The 21,807-nt window shown below is 37.7% G+C and overlaps 1 protein-coding gene across 1 annotated transcript in view; it reads right to left on the reverse strand.

Moving 5' to 3' along the window:
* The window catches only part of scn8aa (sodium channel, voltage gated, type VIII, alpha subunit a), a 62,035-nt gene that overhangs the window by 18,410 nt on the left and 21,818 nt on the right, over positions 1–21,807 (reverse strand). Inside the window, exons 7-19 of the mRNA XM_017487569.3 lie at positions 20,756–20,977; positions 19,553–19,616; positions 19,230–19,371; positions 15,157–15,363; positions 14,746–15,024; positions 12,926–13,240; positions 9,204–9,336; positions 8,682–8,920; positions 4,851–5,024; positions 4,278–4,634; positions 3,627–4,088; positions 2,602–2,719; positions 119–273 (exon numbers count right to left, since the gene is read on the reverse strand). Coding sequence (XP_017343058.1) covers positions 119–273; positions 2,602–2,719; positions 3,627–4,088; positions 4,278–4,634; positions 4,851–5,024; positions 8,682–8,920; positions 9,204–9,336; positions 12,926–13,240; positions 14,746–15,024; positions 15,157–15,363; positions 19,230–19,371; positions 19,553–19,616; positions 20,756–20,977 — 2,867 coding nt within the window. The remainder of the gene's footprint in view (positions 1–118; positions 274–2,601; positions 2,720–3,626; positions 4,089–4,277; positions 4,635–4,850; positions 5,025–8,681; positions 8,921–9,203; positions 9,337–12,925; positions 13,241–14,745; positions 15,025–15,156; positions 15,364–19,229; positions 19,372–19,552; positions 19,617–20,755; positions 20,978–21,807) is intronic.

The following is a 21,807-nucleotide window of genomic DNA, read 5'->3' on the forward strand; positions in this document are numbered from 1 at the left end:
TTACACTATTTTACACAGGGATTAAGACTAAATAAATGTGGAGCTGGGAATGCTGTGGTTGTAGAGGTGTGTGTCTATTTTCAAGCTGGATGCTCAGTGTCTCTGCATGTGAACTCACCAAAGCTCCACTACTCAGAAGAATCATGAAGATGATGAGTGTTTCAAACCAGTTGTGCTCCACAATGAGATAGCAGGTCTTGCGGAGGTACCACCAGCTCTTCCCCCAGCCCTCAGTGATAGACACGTCACAGCACTTGTAGCGCGCAACGCAAGCTGCAAATCACGACAATTTCCTTAACCACACAAGAACCAAAAAATATTTATAGGCAAAAAACAACAAGCAAAGCATTTAGTGAGATGATGTTATTGCTTAAAAAAAAGAGAGAGAGAGAATTATATTTAAATAAAAAAATTAATGGACTACATTCTCAGAACAAAGGATACTAAACGGTATCACCTATGGGAACACCTTTTGTACCCTTAGTATATACAGTATAATTTACTTAGAAAGGTGCACGTAGTGTCAATTCATCTCAATTTACTATCAAAAAAGCTTGAGTTGTGCTGTCTGTTTTGTCTCTGTACCAATGTTATTGTGGAGAGGTCTAAATTGTTTGCCCAAAAGGGGCTTACACCCCTTCCATTTCCCATCACCCTGCTCACCAGCAGCTAAACACATACTCTACACACAGAAACACAACAGTGTCCTGACTAATTTTACAAAAGACTTGCAACAATAAAATAATTCATTTGTTTTTACTGATTGAAAATTTCTGATAAATCGATTTCCTTTGCACTGTGGAATGGAATGCCAGTATACTGTGTTAAAGCTTTAAAAATTAATTACAGTCATATTACCTTAAATCTTTTTAAAGGGACACAGTATATACATTTCCAAGCAAAAAAGACTATACATCAATAATAATAATAATAATAATAATAATAATAATAATAATAATAATAATAATAATAATAATAATAAGGGTTCTACAGGGAAAGGTAAAGGTAGCACCATTTTTTCTGAGAATATAGTGTTAGATGCTGTATTTGACAAATCTCATAACTCTGTATTTCTAACTGCCAACTAATAGAAACCCAAACAAAATGCCCACTCAGCTTGGAATTTCTACTCATTGATTACTTTAAATGAGGTTATAGCCACGTTTAGTTTAAATCAATCAACACAGACACATTAGATGGTTAAATCTATAACAGTGACCGTACAGTTAGCTGTTTTGTGAAAATAAATACATCATAAATTTGTGATTACTACAGGTAGCTGGCTAGGTAGTTGCTAGCAAAACACACATTTTCCCACTTTGTAGCTTGAAAATTCTTGCTTGTGTATCTTGAATTCCGAGCCTTCCCAATTCCGAGTTAAGTCAAATGCAGCATATGTACAAATTATCTGTATAGTGGTCTGGGAAAACCGATCTGATGTTGCTCTGGCAAAAATCTGGATAACAGACTAAAAAAATTTGTTTTGGCTGAGTTTCTGCTGATAACAGACTCAGACACTTGAACATTAAGAAAGCAAAATATATTTCACCAATACAATGTGGAAATGTTTACCAAAAAATGTGTACATTTACACCAAGAAATGTCAAACCTTCATTATGTAAAGGGATTTCCCAGGCCACTACACATGTATGCTGAGTCATGCCATTTTGTTTTTGTCAAAATGTTGGTAAGATATGACTAATGTAATGCCACAGCTCAGTTTAAATGCCATACCAGTAATAAATTTGTTCTAATCTTTATCATTCAAAAACAATATTCTCTGAAAATACATCAAAGAACAATTAATTTTTTTATTGTGATGTTTGATATTAATATTGTAAAACTTAAGGTCTTGTGCACATGAAAAGAAATGTTATAGCAAAGATGCCTTCAAAAATAATGAAATTAAATGTTTCTACATAAAAAAAGTACTATCAAGTCTATAGAGTAAACAGTAATCAATGAAAAAGTCAATATATTATGTCACAAACTTTTCCTTTAAATAAATGAGTAGTCTCATTTTATAAGGAAATTAGTTGTAAGTTTTATTGAGCATCTTATAGAACCAGCCACAGTTCTTCTGGAGACTTTGACTGTCGCACTTGCATCTTATTTTTACAGTTAAACCCAGCAGCCTTCATTGTGTTGTTTTTTTTTTTTCTTGGGGGGGGGTTTGTCTGAAAAGTGGTAATATGCTGCTTTCTTTACTGACATGTGACCATTTTTCTGCAAAAAGGCACAGCACTGTGTATATTTTCTGTAAATGGATGTTAGAATATTAATACAATATTGTCTTGTCTTTGATTCTTGTACTTCATTTTTATGACATCTGAAACATTTTGCTTGCAAAATTGATGAAGCACTCTAGTCTGAAATGTCTCAGAATTCCTAAATTTTTAAGTGCTTTTTTATAGTCCTTCATTCACTGTTCTAGCAATGAAAATGCTTTAAAAAGTACTTATTTCTTTTGATATATTTTTACATTTATTAGCTACTAAACTGACATATCTAATAAACTAACAATGCTATATATTCAATTTTACATACATATCCCCTATATAAATGAGTAAGTGTGTGTGTTTATGCATGTTTAAGTGATACCTTCAGTCCAGCATGGCTCTGGGTCAACATACTCCTCCACTGCCTCCACCACCACAGCTTCCTCGACCTCTGGCTTAATGTCTATAGTACTGCCTTCTGACGAGCTGCTGTCATCCAGCTAACAGACGCAAACAGCTTTAGGTCATACTTTAATGATACACTTTAATAATCACACACCAACAGTGTAACTATTTTACTAACATACATTCATTACCACGTTTATCCAAGTGTTAGGTGTTTAACATGGTGGTGTAAATATTGTTTAAAATTGCATCTTTTCTTGATGTATATTTGACATAGAGAATAATCATGTTCTGCATACTGAAAACTATTTCAATCTCAATCAATCTTCAGGAAACTGACATTCTGTAGCAAGATATTGATAAATATATCTTCTTAGAGTCCTGAATATTTATTTTGATGGTAAATCAATATGCAGTATGTTCCATTTTAGTCAGTACCTTTAGGTCACACCAAAATTGTAATATTTATTATGCAAATGCAGTTATTTCTATGCTAATTTGCATTTCTCCGTAGAATGTAGGTTATTAGATTTCATTGTATCAATGGTACTTCAGTTAAAAAACCAATATATATATATATATATATATATATATATATATATATATATATATATATATATATATATATATATATATATATATATATATATATATATATATATATATATATATATATATATATATATATATACTGAAAATCTGTGCCTAGTTCAAAATAAATAATAAGATTATATATATATATATATATATATATATATATATATATATATATAAAATCTTATTATTTGTCATATATTAATTTTTTTTATTTTGAACTAGGCACAGATTTCAGTTCATTGCAGTAACAACAACAATAACAACACTGCTGTTGATATTATTGTTGTTACTGTTATTATTGCCTCAGTTTTGACCCAATTTATATAATTTTGGCTTTCTGTTAATTTAGTTACCATCTTGCTCCTCAACATTTAGTCATAGTATGCCTGGTCTTAAACGACTCACCCCGTCTTTGCTGCCTTCAGCCTCTGATTCGCTGCTGAAGTCCTCCGTGTTCAGGTTTTCAAAGTCGGACTCCCCTGCCGCGATGGGCACACACACGGTCAGATTGGGGTTGTGGATGAACGACATGTGGTCCTCGTCGATCATGTACTTGCCCACACTGCTGCCGATGCCGCTGGTGGTGCCGTTGGCATCTTTCTGGTAGTCCAACTCGCGGTTGATGTCCGTGTGGTTAGCGATGCAGTTCAGTTTCTTGTCGTACAGCTCGTCCAGAGGCTTGGCCTCATCCACCATCTTCCTCCGGGCACGCACTAACTGACGAATTTTGGCCTTTACCCAGGCTATGCCAAACTTTATACGGTTAACAGAGATCTGCAGGTTGTTCATCTCTCCATCTTCGTCTGGGGCTGCCAGGTTGTCTGCACTGAATGAGCTCAGCAGCAAGGCAAGGAACAGATTCAGCACCTGAAGAGTCACACAGGACACAATTACCACCCTGATACCACATTCTGCATTTAGTAACTATACAACAATGTGTTCTATAAAACACTGCACATTTTATCATGAAGAAAAGCTTAGCAGTTTAATTGGAAGCTTTTCAAATAAATTAATGTTACAGTGTAGCAGGTCATTCATCTAAATCTGAACTCTTACCACTAAGTTTCCAATGACCATGACCATCATAAACACGGTGAGACACATGGTCTGGCCCGCAACCTCCATGCAGTCCCACATGGTCTCGATCCATTCTCCACACAGCACACGGAACACGATTAGGAAGGAGTGGAAGAAGTCGTTCATGTGCCAACGGGGCAGCTCGCAGTCTACATGGATCTTACACACGCAGTCCCTGTAGCTCTTCCCAAACAGTTGCATGCCCACCACGGCAAAGATGAAGACAATGATGGCCAGGACCAGAGTCAGGTTCCCCAGAGCGCCCACTGAGTTCCCAATGATCTTTATCAGCATGTTCAAAGTGGGCCATGACTTAGCCAGCTTAAACACTCGCAGCTGAGGGTTGCACAGGAAACAGCAAATAAGAATGAAGAGAAGAATGAAATCAAGAATGAAAAGCTTGGGGAATTGTTTTAAAGCAAAATATTCATCATTTTGCTTTCAGATGAGGCTGAAAGCAAATGAGGCTTTCAGATTTACAGAAGTTAATGAATTGTGGCCAGGCCTTTTACATGCCTAACACACAGTATAGAGTGATGGGTGAGTGTTTACCAATCTAAATGATCTGAGCACAGACAGGCCCTCCACATTAGCCAGTCCAAGCTCCATCAAACTCAGGCTCACGATAAAGCCATCAAAGATGTTCCAGCCCTCCTGGAAGTAGTAGTATGGGTCCATTGCGACCAGTTTAGCCACCATTTCTGCTGTGAAGATTCCAGTGAATACCTGGAAAATAAACAACTTCCTAAAAAACATGGATGGCTCCAAACTAGCACCAATTTTATAGTGTAATATTAGCTTAATCACAATTTTTAGAATAAAACTGAGGGTTTGAAAAAGGAAATGAGTATAATAGCTTAATAACAATGTTGTCAGTAAAATAAATTTACACAATATATTCAAACTGATTATTATATCTGTGATTTGAAGTGCTGTATAATTTGATATTACGTCATTCATTAAATTAAGGCTTATATGGATCGAAGCCAGAATAAAGGCCCACTTATTCTATATTTTGATCAAAACCTCTGGTGCGTTAAAAAGGTACTGTTGCAATCTTAAATGTTGTTTTCAGAAGGTGTTACATAATATACAATTATATATATATATATATATGTATATATATACACACACACTCAGCAAAAAAAGAAACGTCCCTTTTTCAGGAGACTGAATTTTAAAGATAATTTTGTAAAATCCAAATAAGTTTTACAGATCTTTATTGGAAAGGGTTTAAACGATGTTTTTCATGCTTGTTCAGTGAAGCATAAACTATTATTGCACATGCACCTGTGGAACAATCCCTTACATCCTTAAGACACTAACAGTTTACAGGCGGCAGGAGATTAAGGTCACAGTTACAATAACTTAGGACACTAAAGAGACCTTTCTACTGACTCTGAAAAACACAAGAATAAAGATGTCTAGGGTTCCTGCTCACCTGCGTGAACATGCCACAGGGCTACTGCAGGGAGGCGTGAGGACTGCAGATGTGGCCAGAGCAATAAACTGCAATGTCTGCAATGTAAGACACCTAAGACAGTGCTATAGGAAGGACAGCTGATCGTCCTTGCAGTGGAAAATTACATGTAACCATGTGTACCCCAAGACATGATCGAGAACTTGCAAATGCCTCGGTGGAAGTGTGGAGTAACATCTCACAGCAAGAACTGACACATCTGGTGCAGTCCATGAGGATGAGATGCACTGTAGTACTTAAAGCAGCTGGAGGCCACCAGATACTGACTGTTCCTTTTAATATTGACCCCCCTTTGTTCAGGGACTCATTATTCCATTTCTGTTCCTCAAATGTCTGTGAAACTTGTTCATTTTATGTCTCAGTTGTTGAATGTTTTTATGTTTATACAAATATTTACACATGTTAAGAAATTTGCTGGAAATAAATCAGTTGAATCTGAGAGGAACGTTAATTTTTTGCTGGGTATATATATATATATATATATATATATATATATATATATATATATATATATATATATATATATATATATGTTATGTACCAGCAGATTAAAAAAAAAAGATGTGTAATTTCTGTGAGGACACCTTCTTTTTTTTTTTGCATTTTTGGAAGGAGTCTCCATTGTCAGTGCTTTGTAACAGTCAGAGGTAAACTTGTAACTAAGTTTTCAGACAAGGGAAAGTCATCAGGCCGGAGGGATTTGCGATTTATCTGTAACATGACAAGTTTCTTATTAAATTGTCAAAGAGGAGGAAAAAGAAAGGCTGGTGAGGGAACGACTGTTTATATACAGTACAGCATAAGTGGCTTGTTTTGCAGAATTTGTAATTACATAATTAAACATAACTATAAACAGATAAAAGATATGACCTTGTTCTATATTTAATACAAAATTGGAAGTGTTGGCAATTTTGCGGTGGTATCACATCACCCCATCATTGATTATTTTCCTATAACTGCATGCCCTGTCCTTACTTAACAAGTTGGTGAGCTGAAGTCAGTGCAGTTTAGCTGTTCATACAGGATCAATGTTCCCATTCAAGTTTGTATCATAACAATTTTGTGTTGTATACAGTAAGTGCTCTGCTTTAATTGGTAGAAATCCAAAAGCCTTGCATCTTGCTTTCGAGTAAACATTAGCTATTAGACAATGTGATTCTGTCTAATCCTCAGCATCCTCATCTCAGTCAAAGCATCCTGCTATTTTATTTGAATGAACAATAAAACATGCACTTTCACTTATCACGACTTCTTTGATGGACAGCTAAGATGCTCCTACTATTCTGAAAGACTACGTAAGCTTGGCGCTTTCAGTCAGCTCTCAGTAGCAGTCCTAATGAGGTATAACGAGCCCTTAAGTCATGCACATCCCAGACGTTTTACTCAGCGCATATTAGCAAAGAGGGTGCCGCGAAGTAATCAGAGGACACTGTGACATCAGTAATAAATCTTCCTGCCCTAGCAGGCTGCAGGAGGCTTGAGCTTGGCCAAGATGCATGAGTCACACTTCCTCTGGCCTGGAACAACCTGATCCCATGCATCAGAAACTTCCAAACAGCTGTGCACAAGCAGCAAGTGAAACCTAATATTAAGCTACTAGCTTGAGAGAAACTAATATTCGAATAATCATCAACATCAATCTACACTCTATAAGATCATCAGACATCAACTAAACTGCCCTCGGCTCATGTCAGATGGTTTAAAAATGTGTGGCAGCTGCTCAATTGGGATGTTTGCCAAACTGACACTGTGTAAAGGTCGAAAGGTCATGTAACATATAGGCAGGTTGTGTCTTTGATCTATAAGTCATTTTATTCAATGAGATTGAATCAGGAACCTGCGCTGATTTTAATATTAGGTACCATTTTAGAGCTGCTCATCGATCAGGCAACATGAAATATTAATGCAGGCCTCATCCCACTGCCTCAGACTATAGCAATGTCTCTCAATCAGAGTACGGCAGGGAGGAGAGGACGTGTGTGTGTATGAGAGAAATGAAATTGATTATTTTCCCATAACATCACACCTCAAAATGTTTTCTTCCTCATCTACCACATCAATATCCCAGTAATTACATTTTTTATTAGAGGTCAACACATTATGCCTTTATTCACTAATAGGTTTATTCAATCCTACGGAACATTGAAATATGTTCATTCCAGTTATTATGTATTATTCACAGCTATAAACTGTTATTTCCTCACCAGTAACATACAAACCTATTAACCATTACAAAGCGTTGACACTGGAGACTCCTTCCATAAATAAACATCTTACGCCTTACAGAAACCTCCACCGTATACTGCATATAATTAGAACTATCATATTATTTTGTTAAATAACAACACAGTTTTAATCCATTTATTATAAATCATAGATTATATGGCAGGTCTGCCATCCTAGTCCCTGCAAATTAGTCACTACTACAGAAACAATAACTGAATTAATATAAACATGTCCAATTAGAGATTAGAGATTACAAAATTCAACAGTACTGTGGTATAATAACTTTGACGACCACCCTTTCCATTTGTAACTGCGTCTTGTATTATTAGATGTAGTGTTCAGCCTCTTGAAGCCTTGTTCACTGTCAGACTGTTTGGCCAAACTTTGCCCATTTTTCTTTACATATTTGTTATGCTAAATGCCACTTACTGCCTCCAGCAGATCTGTTCTGGACACGGTAAAGACCATGACAAAGCTTCTTTTCGAAATGTTTTCTGTTGATTTTTTTACTGCATTAACTTTTTTCTTCTTCTTTATATTCTCTTTAGCTTTTTTTTTCACCCAGAAACCATGGGGGATGCAAACATTTGCCCTTTCACATTAGTCTCACTATAGTTACTAAATAATATGCTTCAAGATGAATGAAGAACAGTAAAAGCTGGATTTATGATTCTCACCAGGTTGCCCACAGTCAACACGTGATCAAATTGGTCCGTCGTCGGGTAATGCTCCATGGCCATGAACAGAGTGTTGAGAACGATGCATATGGTGATAGCCAAGTCTACAAAGGGGTCCATCACGATCAGGTTAACAATCTCCTTGATCTTCAGCCATATGGGGCAGCATTCCCAGATAAGGTAAGTGTTGGCAAACTTGTACCAGCATGGTGGACAGTTTCTCTGCGATTCCTCCAGTTCTTTAAACCAAAAAGATGAGATATAAAAATCAGATTCTTCATCATTCTGTGGTTTCTTTTTTTCATGTATTATTTTTTTAAAGTGACCCTACATTTTATTAAACTTATTTCAAGTGATTATATCAGGTAGAAGGTTATATATTATCATCAGGAAGAAGAAAAAAAAAACACTGGACAGGTCATGTCCACTACACGTCCACAAGAGACAAACTACAAATGACATGAGTGACTTCTCACTTGCAAGTGTAAATGTAGTGTAAGAGAACAAATTAAGAAAGACTACCCTCTACTAATGTATTGGTGACACTCATGACGCTGTTCGCTCGCTCTTTGTGCCCAAAAGAAGCATTGAGTTGGTCCATAGAAACCATTAAAGAGCCTGAGAGTTTCTTCTTGATCTCAATGTCAGTGGTTGGCTGTCAAGAGGAAAAAACATTGAGGTTAAATTGAAAGCATTCAGAAACCACAGTCTGAAGTGCATCACAGGAGCAGAGGAAAGGGGTTGTCATTATCAGAAAAGTCAGTCAAAAAATACAGTTAAGAGCAAAAACATGCAGGCTTCAACAGGGAAGAAAAGGAGAGCTAAAGATATTTGATTTTGCTTTTACAGAGATTCTTCACAATGACGCACAGCCTTGTCTGGAAGCTGCACTCGAAGGCTGTTAAATCACCAGTTAATTAAATCAGTCCACTAAAGCACAATTTAGCTTTACTCTCTCCCCATCTGTGAAGGCTGCGTGTTATTGCACTATCCAGGATGCTGGAGAGGCAGCAGTTAGCGTGCATCAGCATGCACTCAGAGTCATAAGAGTCAAAGAGGGAAAAAAAATTATAGACACCATAATCCATCAGTCCGTTTTCATGCTGCATTTACAGTAGGTACACAAGGGCTCTCAGAGATTCGTAAGAACGGCAAACTACCATGCTAGCTACAGTCAGGAGCGGTAGAAGACAATTGTCCATTCAAAGTGGGTTTCAAAATCAATGATATATAGAAAAGAAAAGATAAAGAAACAAAAGAGAAACTGAAATTATGGAAAGAGAACGAAGCTCTTGTTTTTGTCCCCAGTTTCAAACGAGATGTGAGTGAGGCAGAATGTGTGACAGAACGATCAGATACGGAGGCTGTCTGATTTATACAGCCTGTGTCTCTTACACAGACACACACACACACACACACACACACACACACACACACAATAACAGACAATTATGTGATCTAAAGCCTGATAAAGCAGACAGGATGTGCATTACTGTTCATCTTGGACACACAGTGGGAATCTCCTAAAACACCAAAGTGATGGTTAAAATGGCCTAAGTGCTCATATGCAGAAGTGAGATCTTAATGTCCATCTTCCATTAATGCATTCAAAAATGCATTTCAGTTTCATATATTAAAAACGATACGCAGGAGATCATTTGAAGACGTAGGGAAGGACAGTGAAACATATTTACACATTTATGTACATACCACACGATGGATAAACACACATAACGAAGGAGACAAAGGAGAAGAATGCAGATGTGGAACAAATGAACATGTTCAAATGAAGGACAAACGTGAAGACCACAATGCTTGTACAGAGCTAATGAAACGTGCATGTTCAAAAATGTACGTCCTTTATTTCTGCTCATTGATCATTGATCAGGATATACTGTGCACTTTAGTGCAATTTAATCCAGTTGCAATTTAATGCACATATAAACTAGGTTGCCAGATTATTAGGTGAACTGGTTTACTAACTAATAAAGTGGCAACTCAGTTTTTCAATGCTGCTGGAAATGTACGATCAGCTAGTTTCATATCATACTGTCAGTTCTTCCAGAAGCAAGATTCCCCTTCCTGAGTGTCTATTTGCACCCGGTACAGGTATTAAAGTTTCTAAAGTACCTTAAAGAAATGGGCATGTGAAACAGAACTGACACTTCCTACTTTAGTAACTAGCCAGCTAGTTAAACCTAGAATAATTTTAGTAGCTAGTTAAATCTGCTAACATTTGGCTAACTACTATTTTGTTTAAACCAGACAACAATGCCTCCAGAAAACTAGCTAATAATGTACTAGGCTACTTTTACAGTGTGTAAACCAGGAACCAGGGTAGCTAGCAAGCTAACATTAATATTATAACTACAATACAGTTGAAACCATTACCAAGGCTCACTAGCAAGCTAGATTAACTAGGTTTGCTAGCAAGCTAGCAGTTGGAGGAAGGATAATGTCACTGAAACTATTAGACAGGTTCACTAGCAGGCTACTAAACATTAGCATAAATATTATACTATATAATGTTAGACCACAATTAGTGGGTGAACTATTAATATAGTTTGAATGTAAACCAGTAGCGAGCTAGAGAATGTTAGGCTAACTATTAAAATGGGGAGCGTATCTATGTTCCCAGGGTCCTACTGTATGTTCCCAGATCTACAGAGCACATAATGAACACATGGCAATTTAAAGCTGGAGTTAGGCTTCATCATAAGTGAGAGCTGGGTCATGTTCATACTTAACATTTTGTTCCTTTTATGACTGTTTACTGTGTTTTATAGGCTACAGCATAGCATTTCATCAGTTTAATGTATACATTTCACTATTGTTCATGCATGGAGATGAACTGTATGAATGTAGACTAACAGCTATTTTTAGAGCAGCACAAATGAGGGTTCAGCATGTGCAACCTAGTTAATTTTCCAAGTTCATAACTTACACGAATTTCAAGTGTAGGTGAAGGATGGACTTTAAAGTAATGTACGTTGTTATTCATTTAAATGTGTCTTTGGTGTTTAAAGTTAAAAGGTATTAATGTTAATAGGGACCTAGGAAAATGAGTCCTGACAACATAAAACCTTTTGAATAGTTTACTTAATGTGTGTTAACAGAATATCGAACTGAGGAACATAGGACCCTGGAAACAAAGGAACGTGTTATTATAATGTGTAAGCCAGTAGCCAAGTTTATTAGAAAGCTAGCCAACATTAGGCTAACTGTTCAATTTTATGTATTTAAAACCAGCCAGTGTTCATGTTTGTAAGCAAGTGTTAGCCATCACACTCCCAGATTGGTTCTCATGTGATAGAGGGAGACTAAGGGTACGTCTCAGTCAGAACCCTAGTTCAGTAGTCAGGGCACTGATCAGGGAGTCAGCCATTTTAAAGGCTGTTACAATCATAAAATCGTTCATTCCCTAAAAAATCCCACAATGCACTGCAAACACCATGGGAGCATCGATGCTCACTATGTTCCCTTACTGGAAATGACGTCATGTTTTCTGAATCCTCTCAGCTCGATAAAAATGGGGGACAAACTCTCAGTCAACTTCATCTATAAATGTAAGTAACTTGTTATCATTATTGTAGCTCTCAAATGATTATTTATGTTAGCGATTTTTAACTTTATTTGACATTCTATATACGGTTTGCTTGAGTCTAACAACTTTTAAGTGTTTAATGATTTTTTAAATAATCCACTAGCTAGGCTACGGTCCTGCTTAAAGTACCATGTGAGAAAAGTGTGTGATTAAGCTAACAAGTTTATATTTTTGGTGACGTTTTACAATGCGAGTACGTAGTCATGTCTACGGAAATTGAGTTATCACTGTCCCAAAGTGTAGCGAGCCAGGGTCCTTACCAGTGCCCGTACTCATGTACACGATATACTGATTCACCACCTAGGGAGCTACAGAGCAGTTCAAGATATACTTGATGCCAGTGGGTGGGAATTAGCACCTAAACTAAACAGCGTACAAAAATGATACTTTTCTGTTTTTACCTGGGTGCAAATATTTTCATTCTGGCAAGGGCAGCAGCAACAGGCAGCTAGCTAACCGAGCTTCAACCCAAAACAAATAAAGGGCAAAAGAGAGAGCAAAGTCAAAATAATAACCAATAAACAAAGTGTCAAATGCATTAGAAAAGGGAGAGGGGAAAAAAACAGAGAAAAAAAGAAAGCCAAGGCTCAGAGAGGAAAGATGTCCGTGCCTATACTGATCTACTCGTAGCTGTCCTTACGCTGTCGTCAGAAGCTGCCTTATCTATTATCACCTCAGGCAGTAGGCGTCCTCCCAGACCGGGCCCGATTAGAGATACGACCCCGTTGCAGTCCACCGTGCTGTTGTGTTTGCCGTGGTAGCCGCTGTAGCTGCTCCGGCGGTATGGGCTAAACAGCGAGCCGCGTCTCTGATCGCACTCCTCCACAGTGCTGTGCTCGTCATCTGCAAACTCGTTCTCAGAGCCTGCATCCCGGCAGCGGCCTCTGAAGCTGAAGATGCTGCTCTTGCTGTTGTGGCGTGATAAGAAGGGTGAGCCAGGGATGCTGAGGAGAGACTGAAGTGAAGCAGAAAGAAGCTTCAGTAGGGAGCATGTAAAAGATCAAGACAAAAATACTCTTCCTCTTTCAACTGGGATAGTATTTTGTTTTGGAAAAGTAATTTGACATAGTTATTCCATCAATCAGTGCGTTTACATGTACAACAATTATCCAATATTAACCCGATTAACACAATACTCTGATTAAGAAACTACCATGTAAACAGCACTTTTTAATTACCTTAATCCGATTAAGGTCATACTCGAAGTAAACACAAATCGAATTAAGACATGTGGAGTATTCCTGGTTTAGTCGCATTATCGACGTGTATTACAGACATTTACACACCTTAATCACACTATTAACATTTTGTGAGAGATTTCACCGCATTTTGCGACAGGACACGTACACACACGGCAGTGTTCAACCATTTTACAGCAAGCAAGAGAGCACGGCTATGTCCCAAACTGTGTACTTGCCTACTACAGGCCTGTAGTAGACGAAATACATGTATCTTGGCTACTATATAGTAGGTAAGTATGCGATTTGGGACGCAGCCCATGGTTTCAAGCAGTTGTCTAGTAGCACATACAGCATGACAAATAATTAACCGGACTTGAAGTGTTCGTAAAATTTTTTAAACAAAAACATCCAAAACTGTATACGGTACCATAACAAAGACCAACTGTATGTTGATACGTGAAATTCTGGGGGGACGTCGGACGGTGTGGCGCGGTGACATAATGACACGTGCTGTTAATCGAATTATGTTCTATAACATGTAAAACGGGAACATGAATGGAGTATTCTAAACGTGACTCATGTAAGCACCTTAATCACAATATTTTCTAACTCAGAGTAAGGTCAATAATTAGATTACTGCTGTCCATGTAAACATAGTCAATGTCATGATTATACTGTTATAGGAGTTGCCACAAGAAAGAAATTTCTCTGTGCAGCAGCCTTCATAATCTTTTAACAATTAGGAATAAACGATCATAGCTCTTTTTTTATTTCCATAATTTGTTGAAGACGAAAAGTGAAGGCTCTGGACTACTGATCAGAAGATTGTGAGTTTGAATCAGAGTAAGACTGAGCTGCTGCTATTGTTGGGCTCTTGAAAACCCTTAACCCTGATCTCAACTCAAGACAATCTGGATAAAAGCATGTGCCAAATGAATAAATACAAACGTATTAATGAAATGCTTGCAGTGTTCCATGACATTTAATGTTTTCTTCATGATGCAGTAAGCAAATATGACGACATTGCAAATAAACGTGATATTGGATTGGATGTAAGAACTCTGAAATTTTTCATGTCATTCCAGCACTAATCCATTGTAATTATGCTGGAAGGGAAGTCTTATGCCAAACTAATAAAATAATGGACTCTTATGACCTATATAGTGAAACGATGAAAAAGTGAACACTACAATAAATACAAATGTTTCTTTAAATGTCATTTCAGCTCTGTGCGTGCACACACACACACACACACACACCCTTGGGTCCTCTGTCTCACCTGGTTCATGCTGGAGGACCTTCGGCCTAAGCGGTTGTCAGGGAAACGGAACCTCTTCTTGCTGCCATCATCTGATTCTGATTTGACAAACTTCTCGCTGTCCCCTTTTTCCTTGTCCTGCTCCTTCTGCTTCCACTTCTTCTTGCGGTTCCTGCGCTCCTTGGCGCTCTTGGAACTGAGTTTGGACATCTCGGAGGAGCTACACGACAGGTTCTCTACTCCATCATCCTCCGCTGCATCCTCCGACACCGTACCTGCTGATGTGGCCATGGCATTCGCCTGTAACAGTCACCGACCCAGGGATTAGTCAATATGTACCCAAAATGTCAAACCATGACAAATGACTAGTAGTAGTAGTGATAGGACAGTCCTATAGCTATAGCGAGGACACTATGCAGTAATATCAGTAACCTGGGCTTCCTCTTGCTGTTTCTTAAGCTGTTCCAGCATGGCTTTGAATTCCTCCTCCTTTTGAGCCGCTTCCTCCATGGTGGCTTGATTCTGCTCTTCATAGGCCATGGCCACCACAGCCAGGATCAGATTGACCAGGTAGAACGAGCCCACGAAGATCACCAGCACGAAAAAGATCATGTAGGTCTTCCCTGCTGCTCGTAGAGTCTGTATAATGCAAATAAGTGCAAAAAGTTTATTCCAGTACCAAATATGTTTTGGTGTTTGGTGGAAAACCTAAGCAGTTAGCATATAGTGATTTGGCTAGTATTCATTTATATTGAAGTTCCTGCATTTTAAATCCACCAACTGGCCAAAATTTACATGGACACATGACTACCAGAACCATATATGTATGTTGTTCTTTCCCAAACTGTTGCCACAAAGTTTGTGAAAAACACAATTGTCTAGAATGTCTTTGTATGCTGTAGCATTACAATTTCCCTTCACTGGAACTAAGTGGCTCAAACCTGTTCCAGCATGACAATGCCCCTGTGCACAAAGCGAGCTCCATGAAGACATGGTGTGCCAAGGTTGGGATGGAAGAACTCAAGTGGCCTGTGCAAAGCCCTGATCTCAACCCCACTGACCACCTTAGGAATGAACTGGAACTCCAACTGCACCTCAGGCGCCCTCACCCAACATCAGTGCCTGACCTCACTAATGCTCTTGTGACTGAATGAGCACAAATCCCCACAGATATGCTCCAAAATCTAGTGGAAAGCCTTCCCAGAAGAATGGAGATTATTATAACAGCAAGGTGGACTATATCTATATTGGGAACCAACGGTAAAAATGCATTTTAAAAAATCCGAACCTGCCCTTTGAGAAGCCAAGATCCTTTTTGTTATGCTGATTCACCATCTGACCTACTTTCAAATGCTCTCAGTGTAAAAACATACATCTGTCATATTGCACAGAGAGGATGTGGCCTAAACTGTGGTGAAGCTGATCTCAGACACCTATACACTCATTCACCTTTTCACACCAGGTTCTCTGGCTTTTAATGATGCTTTTATGCTTTTACCCAGTTACATTTACAATTATTCAATAGCAGATGCTTTTATCAAAAGCGACTTACAAATGAGGAAATACAAGTAAAGCAATATATCAAGCGGAGAACAATACAAGTAGTGCTACCATGCAAGATTTTTAATTATGTGCTAGAGGAGCAAAGTGCACAGAGTAGAGGTGTAAGAGCCAGTATAAGTACAGATTTCTTTATTTCATTTTCAGCCTTCTCCCCTCCCCCTTTTCCTAACAGTACAAAAGAAAAAATAAAATTAAAAAATAAGAAGGATCTCAAGGTATTATAAGAAATATATAAAAAAAAAGAATGATTGTCTCTCGGTGTATTATAAAAACAAAAAGGATAAGCTTTCAAGCTTTTATAAAAAAAAAATTTTAAAAAAGAAGAAGAAGAAGAAGAATGAAGAAGACCAGGATTCTTTGATTGGTGTAATATTATTACTGGATTTTACTGATCTGATAAGAGGATAAGGACAATGTTTTATGGATATTTTCGTTTTCTCTTTCCAGTTAAGTAACACTGTCTCTTTGTCAATAGTAAGAGATATTAATGTGGAACGTTTAAGATGATCTGGTTTTGATCATGTGGAAATGTCACTAAGTACTGTTATAATGGGACATTATAGGTCAAGGATCTCAAATATCTTGGATATCTGTTTCCTCATTCAGCATCAGTCAAGAAGGATAACCTCAAGGCTCATCAACGGACATGAAGCTCATCACATGCCTCATAAAATGCTTATTCTATAGTTCCATATACCAAATAAATCTATTTCATGAAATATTGGCACATATGTATACAGTAAGATCAGTGAAACTCTGCAGCTAACAAGCGGGCTGTAACAATGAATAAAGATGCAGCATTTAAGAAATAATTCTGCTAGAGGAATCCTCTATAGAGGACTTTTTCCAGACGAAAAAACACTTTAAGCTCAGATGACTGAAGCCATTTAGAGAACTGTTACAATCACATCCACCACAAACCGTCTTCACTCTAATTAATAAAAAATACACGAATTATTGAGGTTTTGAGGTGGCTTCATGTGCATCAAGACATTCCAGAAGAAAGAAATATTCGAGTAATCGAGTTCAAAATGGAAACTCCAAACCCAGACATACTGCAAAAGATAAGACTATAACAGCTGCATTATTCGGAGGTGAGTGTGTGTAAATATAGCCCCGTGCCGTACAGAGAAGCAGTGGGCCAGCGATGAGCATGACATGAAAGTGAGCAAATATTAAAAACATAAGATTCAAAGCTCGTGACAAAAATAGGGTAGGCTATGTGCTCCCATCCGGGAGTCATTTCTCATCAGTCTGCCGTGCTGTAATCCGCAAGTTAATATTTCATGCCTTTTCCCGGTCGCTCCTGTATTCTAAAGTGTTTCAGCCATTACAGAGCAGCCTACAACGTTCCACTCAGCACCATGGCTGAACACACAGAGCTACAGCAGCTCAGACCCACTGCTACATATAATCCAATTTAGAGTGTTTCACAGAACTATTTAAGGAATGTGAAAAGAAAGAAAGGAAAGTGGGCGGAGGAAGGAAACTGACGGTACGTGTTGTTTCACCAGCAAAGAAACCTACATAAAATAAATATTGCACATTTCTATTTGATCTCAAAACATTTTTGAAATGATTTGCATATTTTCATTTTACGTAGCAAGTCATAAAAACAATAGAGCATGTAAATGCTCAAAATAACAAGTTTTCTGCCTTTGCTCTACAAAGCAGTACGTGTTTGCTGGAATGTAAAATAAAAATAAAAATAGTTTTTTTTTTATCAAATATATTCAAAAGCATGCTGTTGTAGGAAAATAATCAATGATGGAGCAGTATGAAGAATTCTGTTACCACCCAGAATTGGATTATTTTCCAATAACAGTATGTCAGAATGTATTTCATCCCACTTATACCACAGCCATGATTATGGTTTTCAGGCATTAAAGATTGATGCATCATACTTTTTATCCATTTATACTTAATAATGTTGTGGAACATCCACAAAAGAAAGAATAAGAAACAAGAAAAAGAAGGCAAAAAAATACATACACTCGACTTGTCATGTTACAGAGCAACCACAAAACGCTACTTCATCTGTCCTGAAATGAAAATGCTTGTGTGGTTGAAAACTTCCTGACTGCTGCAAAGTCCTGACACTAGAGACTCCTTCCTTAAATAAACATCTCATCACAGAACGCTTTACAATTTCTAAGATTATACTGGGTGTCCCAGAAGTCTCCTTACATGGGGGAAATTAACACTTTTAAGCAAAATGTCGTCCAAATGTCTTCATACTTAGTTTATATTATATATTTGTGTCAGATAGCCTTTAAGAATGGCAAAATTGACATAAGAAGAACATATTGAGATCATTCTTATGGCTGGATCGAGAAGCTGTCGCAAGGTTGAGATGGACTTTAGCAGGAAATATGGCAAGAACATCACACATGACACTGCTGCCAAACTTTTAACAAATTCAAAAGGACTGGAAGTGTCGCAGACCGACCGAGAAGTGGACATCCACAAACATCCACTGACGAAGACGCAACCGGAGTGGTGCTGGCAAACAGTCCCCTAATGTATGGAGATTTTGGGACACCCTGTACATTTTCTTTGTGGAATAACTTTTAACTGTTATTATTTTTAGTTTTACATTATGTGGAGTGTCTGCTACACTAGACGGTGTGAAATAACTGTTACTATGGAAAACGTTACATTAGACAATATAACTCTCTGAGCTGTGCTGTTATAGAAAATGAATCAAGACCTTCTGACCAATCAGATTCGAGAATTCAATAGTGCTGTGTTACATGGACAAAAATAACTTACTATGATTATATTGCCACACGTTGAAAACCAAGATCACTCACGGAACATCATGAAAATGCTTACTGCATATCGCAATGAGATGTCAGTACTGCCAAGAATAAAACTGTCATAACAATGAAAAAATAATATAGTGTGCAGCCCTAATTCAAGACAATATGATGCACACTCACCAGCATGTACAAGTTCTCCCAGAAGTCCTGTGTCATGAGGCGAAAAAGAGCAAGAAAAGCCCAGCCAAAGCTGTCAAAGCTGGTGTAGCCGTAGTTTGGATTGCGTCCAGCCTTCATACATGTGTAGCCTTCAGGACAACGACTAACCACCAGAAACACACATAACACGCAATAAGACTGCAGGATTCCTACCAGCACACAGAGTTATTTAAATAAGAAGCAGCACTTCCAGGATAGTTGCTTCCTTTGCTGAACCATCTTTAATATTATTTAAGCTGATATGTTGTGCTGGCTTTAGAGAAAGAGACTGCAGATAAACTCACCCAGCATCAGAGCCGTTCCCACATAACAGAGCATCCAGGCTGCCAGGGAGTTTGTAGAAATTAGCTGGTGACAAACAGAGAAACAGCTCCAGTTAATTCCAAGTGTTTTCCAGGTTACTGGCCTTTAGTCCATTTCTTTTCTTACATTCAAAAATGACTATAATTGAATCAGGACTGGAAGAAAATACGAAAGATCAGGATGGAATGAATTTCAATCCAGGATCAGGTTGTAGTAGTACACATGGGTGGAAAAAGCATAGAAAATGTATCGTTAAAAAGTAAAATGATCAGTATTGATATTTTGTCAAAGCTCACACAGATTAAAAGTAGTGAAATGTCCATATTCCTAAATGTGCAAAAGTATTTAGAAGTTAAAAAAAAAAAAAAAGTAAATGCTTCAAATTAAATTATAAATCAGGTCTTTAAATTAAAGTCATGCTAAACTTTTGGAAGTCAAGGTTTGAGTTAGGGTTGACATTTATGCTTTTGTGTTTTGCAAAAAAAAAAAAAAAACAACAAAAAAAACGTAATCAAATTTGTCTACATCAACATAAGATTTGCTTCCTTGTTTGTTTATTTATTTATTTATTTGAATGAAAGTCATCTTAACATATAGTGTCAGTCAAAAGTTTTTGTATACCCTTTTATGTTAGCATTTTTGTTTCACATATGCAATGTTTAGTCCGTTTGAATCGAACCCTGGTGTGTTTTCCTCTTTGGTGCAACTTGTTTAGACAGGTGAGAACATAGCAAAACAACTAGTTCAAGACTATCTGAGCGTGGCGGTCTCGGTCTGGTTCCGATCAAACGCAGTAAGAAAGTAATTAAATCCTGAATTCATTATTGATTCAGCCACACAAAGTGACGCTTCTTGCTCTTTGTGCTCGGGTGATTTGTATGACTTTGGTTATTTCTATGCACTATGCGTATTATTTCTGTGCACTTGGCAAAGGTTTGCTTTCTGAGCAATGAATGAAAGCGTTTCCAGCCCTACATGCTCCTCAGTCAACGTATTTTTCTTTTTAGTACATTTAATTACATGTATTGAGAAAACAAACCAAGAGTATCAAGTTTCACTTCAAATCAACAAATAAACCAGGAGGTGTGAAAATTTTCAAATCTAACTAAAGGGTAGGTAAAAGTGAATAGATAAATGAATATGTTAGAGCTGTTAGAGCATCTGGTTGAGGATGCTTCTCTCACTCTCGTTCATGATGTACTCGTTCCAGTTGAAGGTGTGGCTGCCGTTGGCCTGGTATAACTCAGTGATGTTGATGGGCCAGATGACACACTTGTGCCGCAGGTTCCCCATGAAGAGTTGCAGGCCGATTAGGGCGAACACGCTGAGACAGAACACAGTGAGGATCATCACATCCGACAGCTTCTTCACTGACTGGATCAAGGCGCCGACAATGGTCTTTAGACCTGGGTGGTAGTGAAAATACACACGCGCACACACACACACACACACACACAGGCAAAGAGAGAAGCACAGACAAGTTGTGTATGTGTTCAACAGTCACAACTTGTGGACGAAAGGGGTCTCAAGGCATGAAAGGAGACAGGAGGTTTTAAAAGAGCCATATATAGTGCAGCCAATTTAATAAACTCGCTCACACACACACACACAGGATTTAATTTTCTGTCTACAAGTTTTTGAAGTCCACTGATTTTTAAATGTTAATCCAGTTTTTATAATCATGCCTTGACCTCCTTTATAAGTCGAGAAATAGACCAGATGCACACAACACTAACGTAAAAAAAAAAAACATCATATATTATGATCACAAGACTACAAAGCGATTGTTTGGGAGCCATCTCTTTCCATCCTCACCCACTGTCTAAACTCTGTATCTGACAAACATATGAAGCAAGGAATAAAGCAACAGGAAGGTGAAATGCAGCCCGAAGTTGATCATTTTCCACTCACAGTACATCGCAAAATGTCTCAGTCCTTTTATACCACAGCGAATTGATAGCAATAAGTATTTTTGCTCACGTTGTACATTTTATACATTTTTACAGTGACATTTAATGTTGTCCAACAAGTTAGTTAGACTCACATCACCTCTACTTATTATAGCAGCTATAAACAGTCCTTGCCTCTATTTTAATTGTCACTTCAAGTTAATGAGACAAAAAAAACCACACCTTGTCACACTACTGAGAAATGGGAACACCAAACTATCTTAAAGACGTGTTGGAAAACTTAAAATGACACCTTTTAAGTGCTGAACATTGGACAAGTGCTGACA

The sequence above is a fragment of the Ictalurus punctatus genome, chromosome 15 (genome assembly GCF_001660625.3).
Source record: "Ictalurus punctatus breed USDA103 chromosome 15, Coco_2.0, whole genome shotgun sequence".
Lineage (NCBI taxonomy): Eukaryota > Metazoa > Chordata > Actinopteri > Siluriformes > Ictaluridae > Ictalurus > Ictalurus punctatus.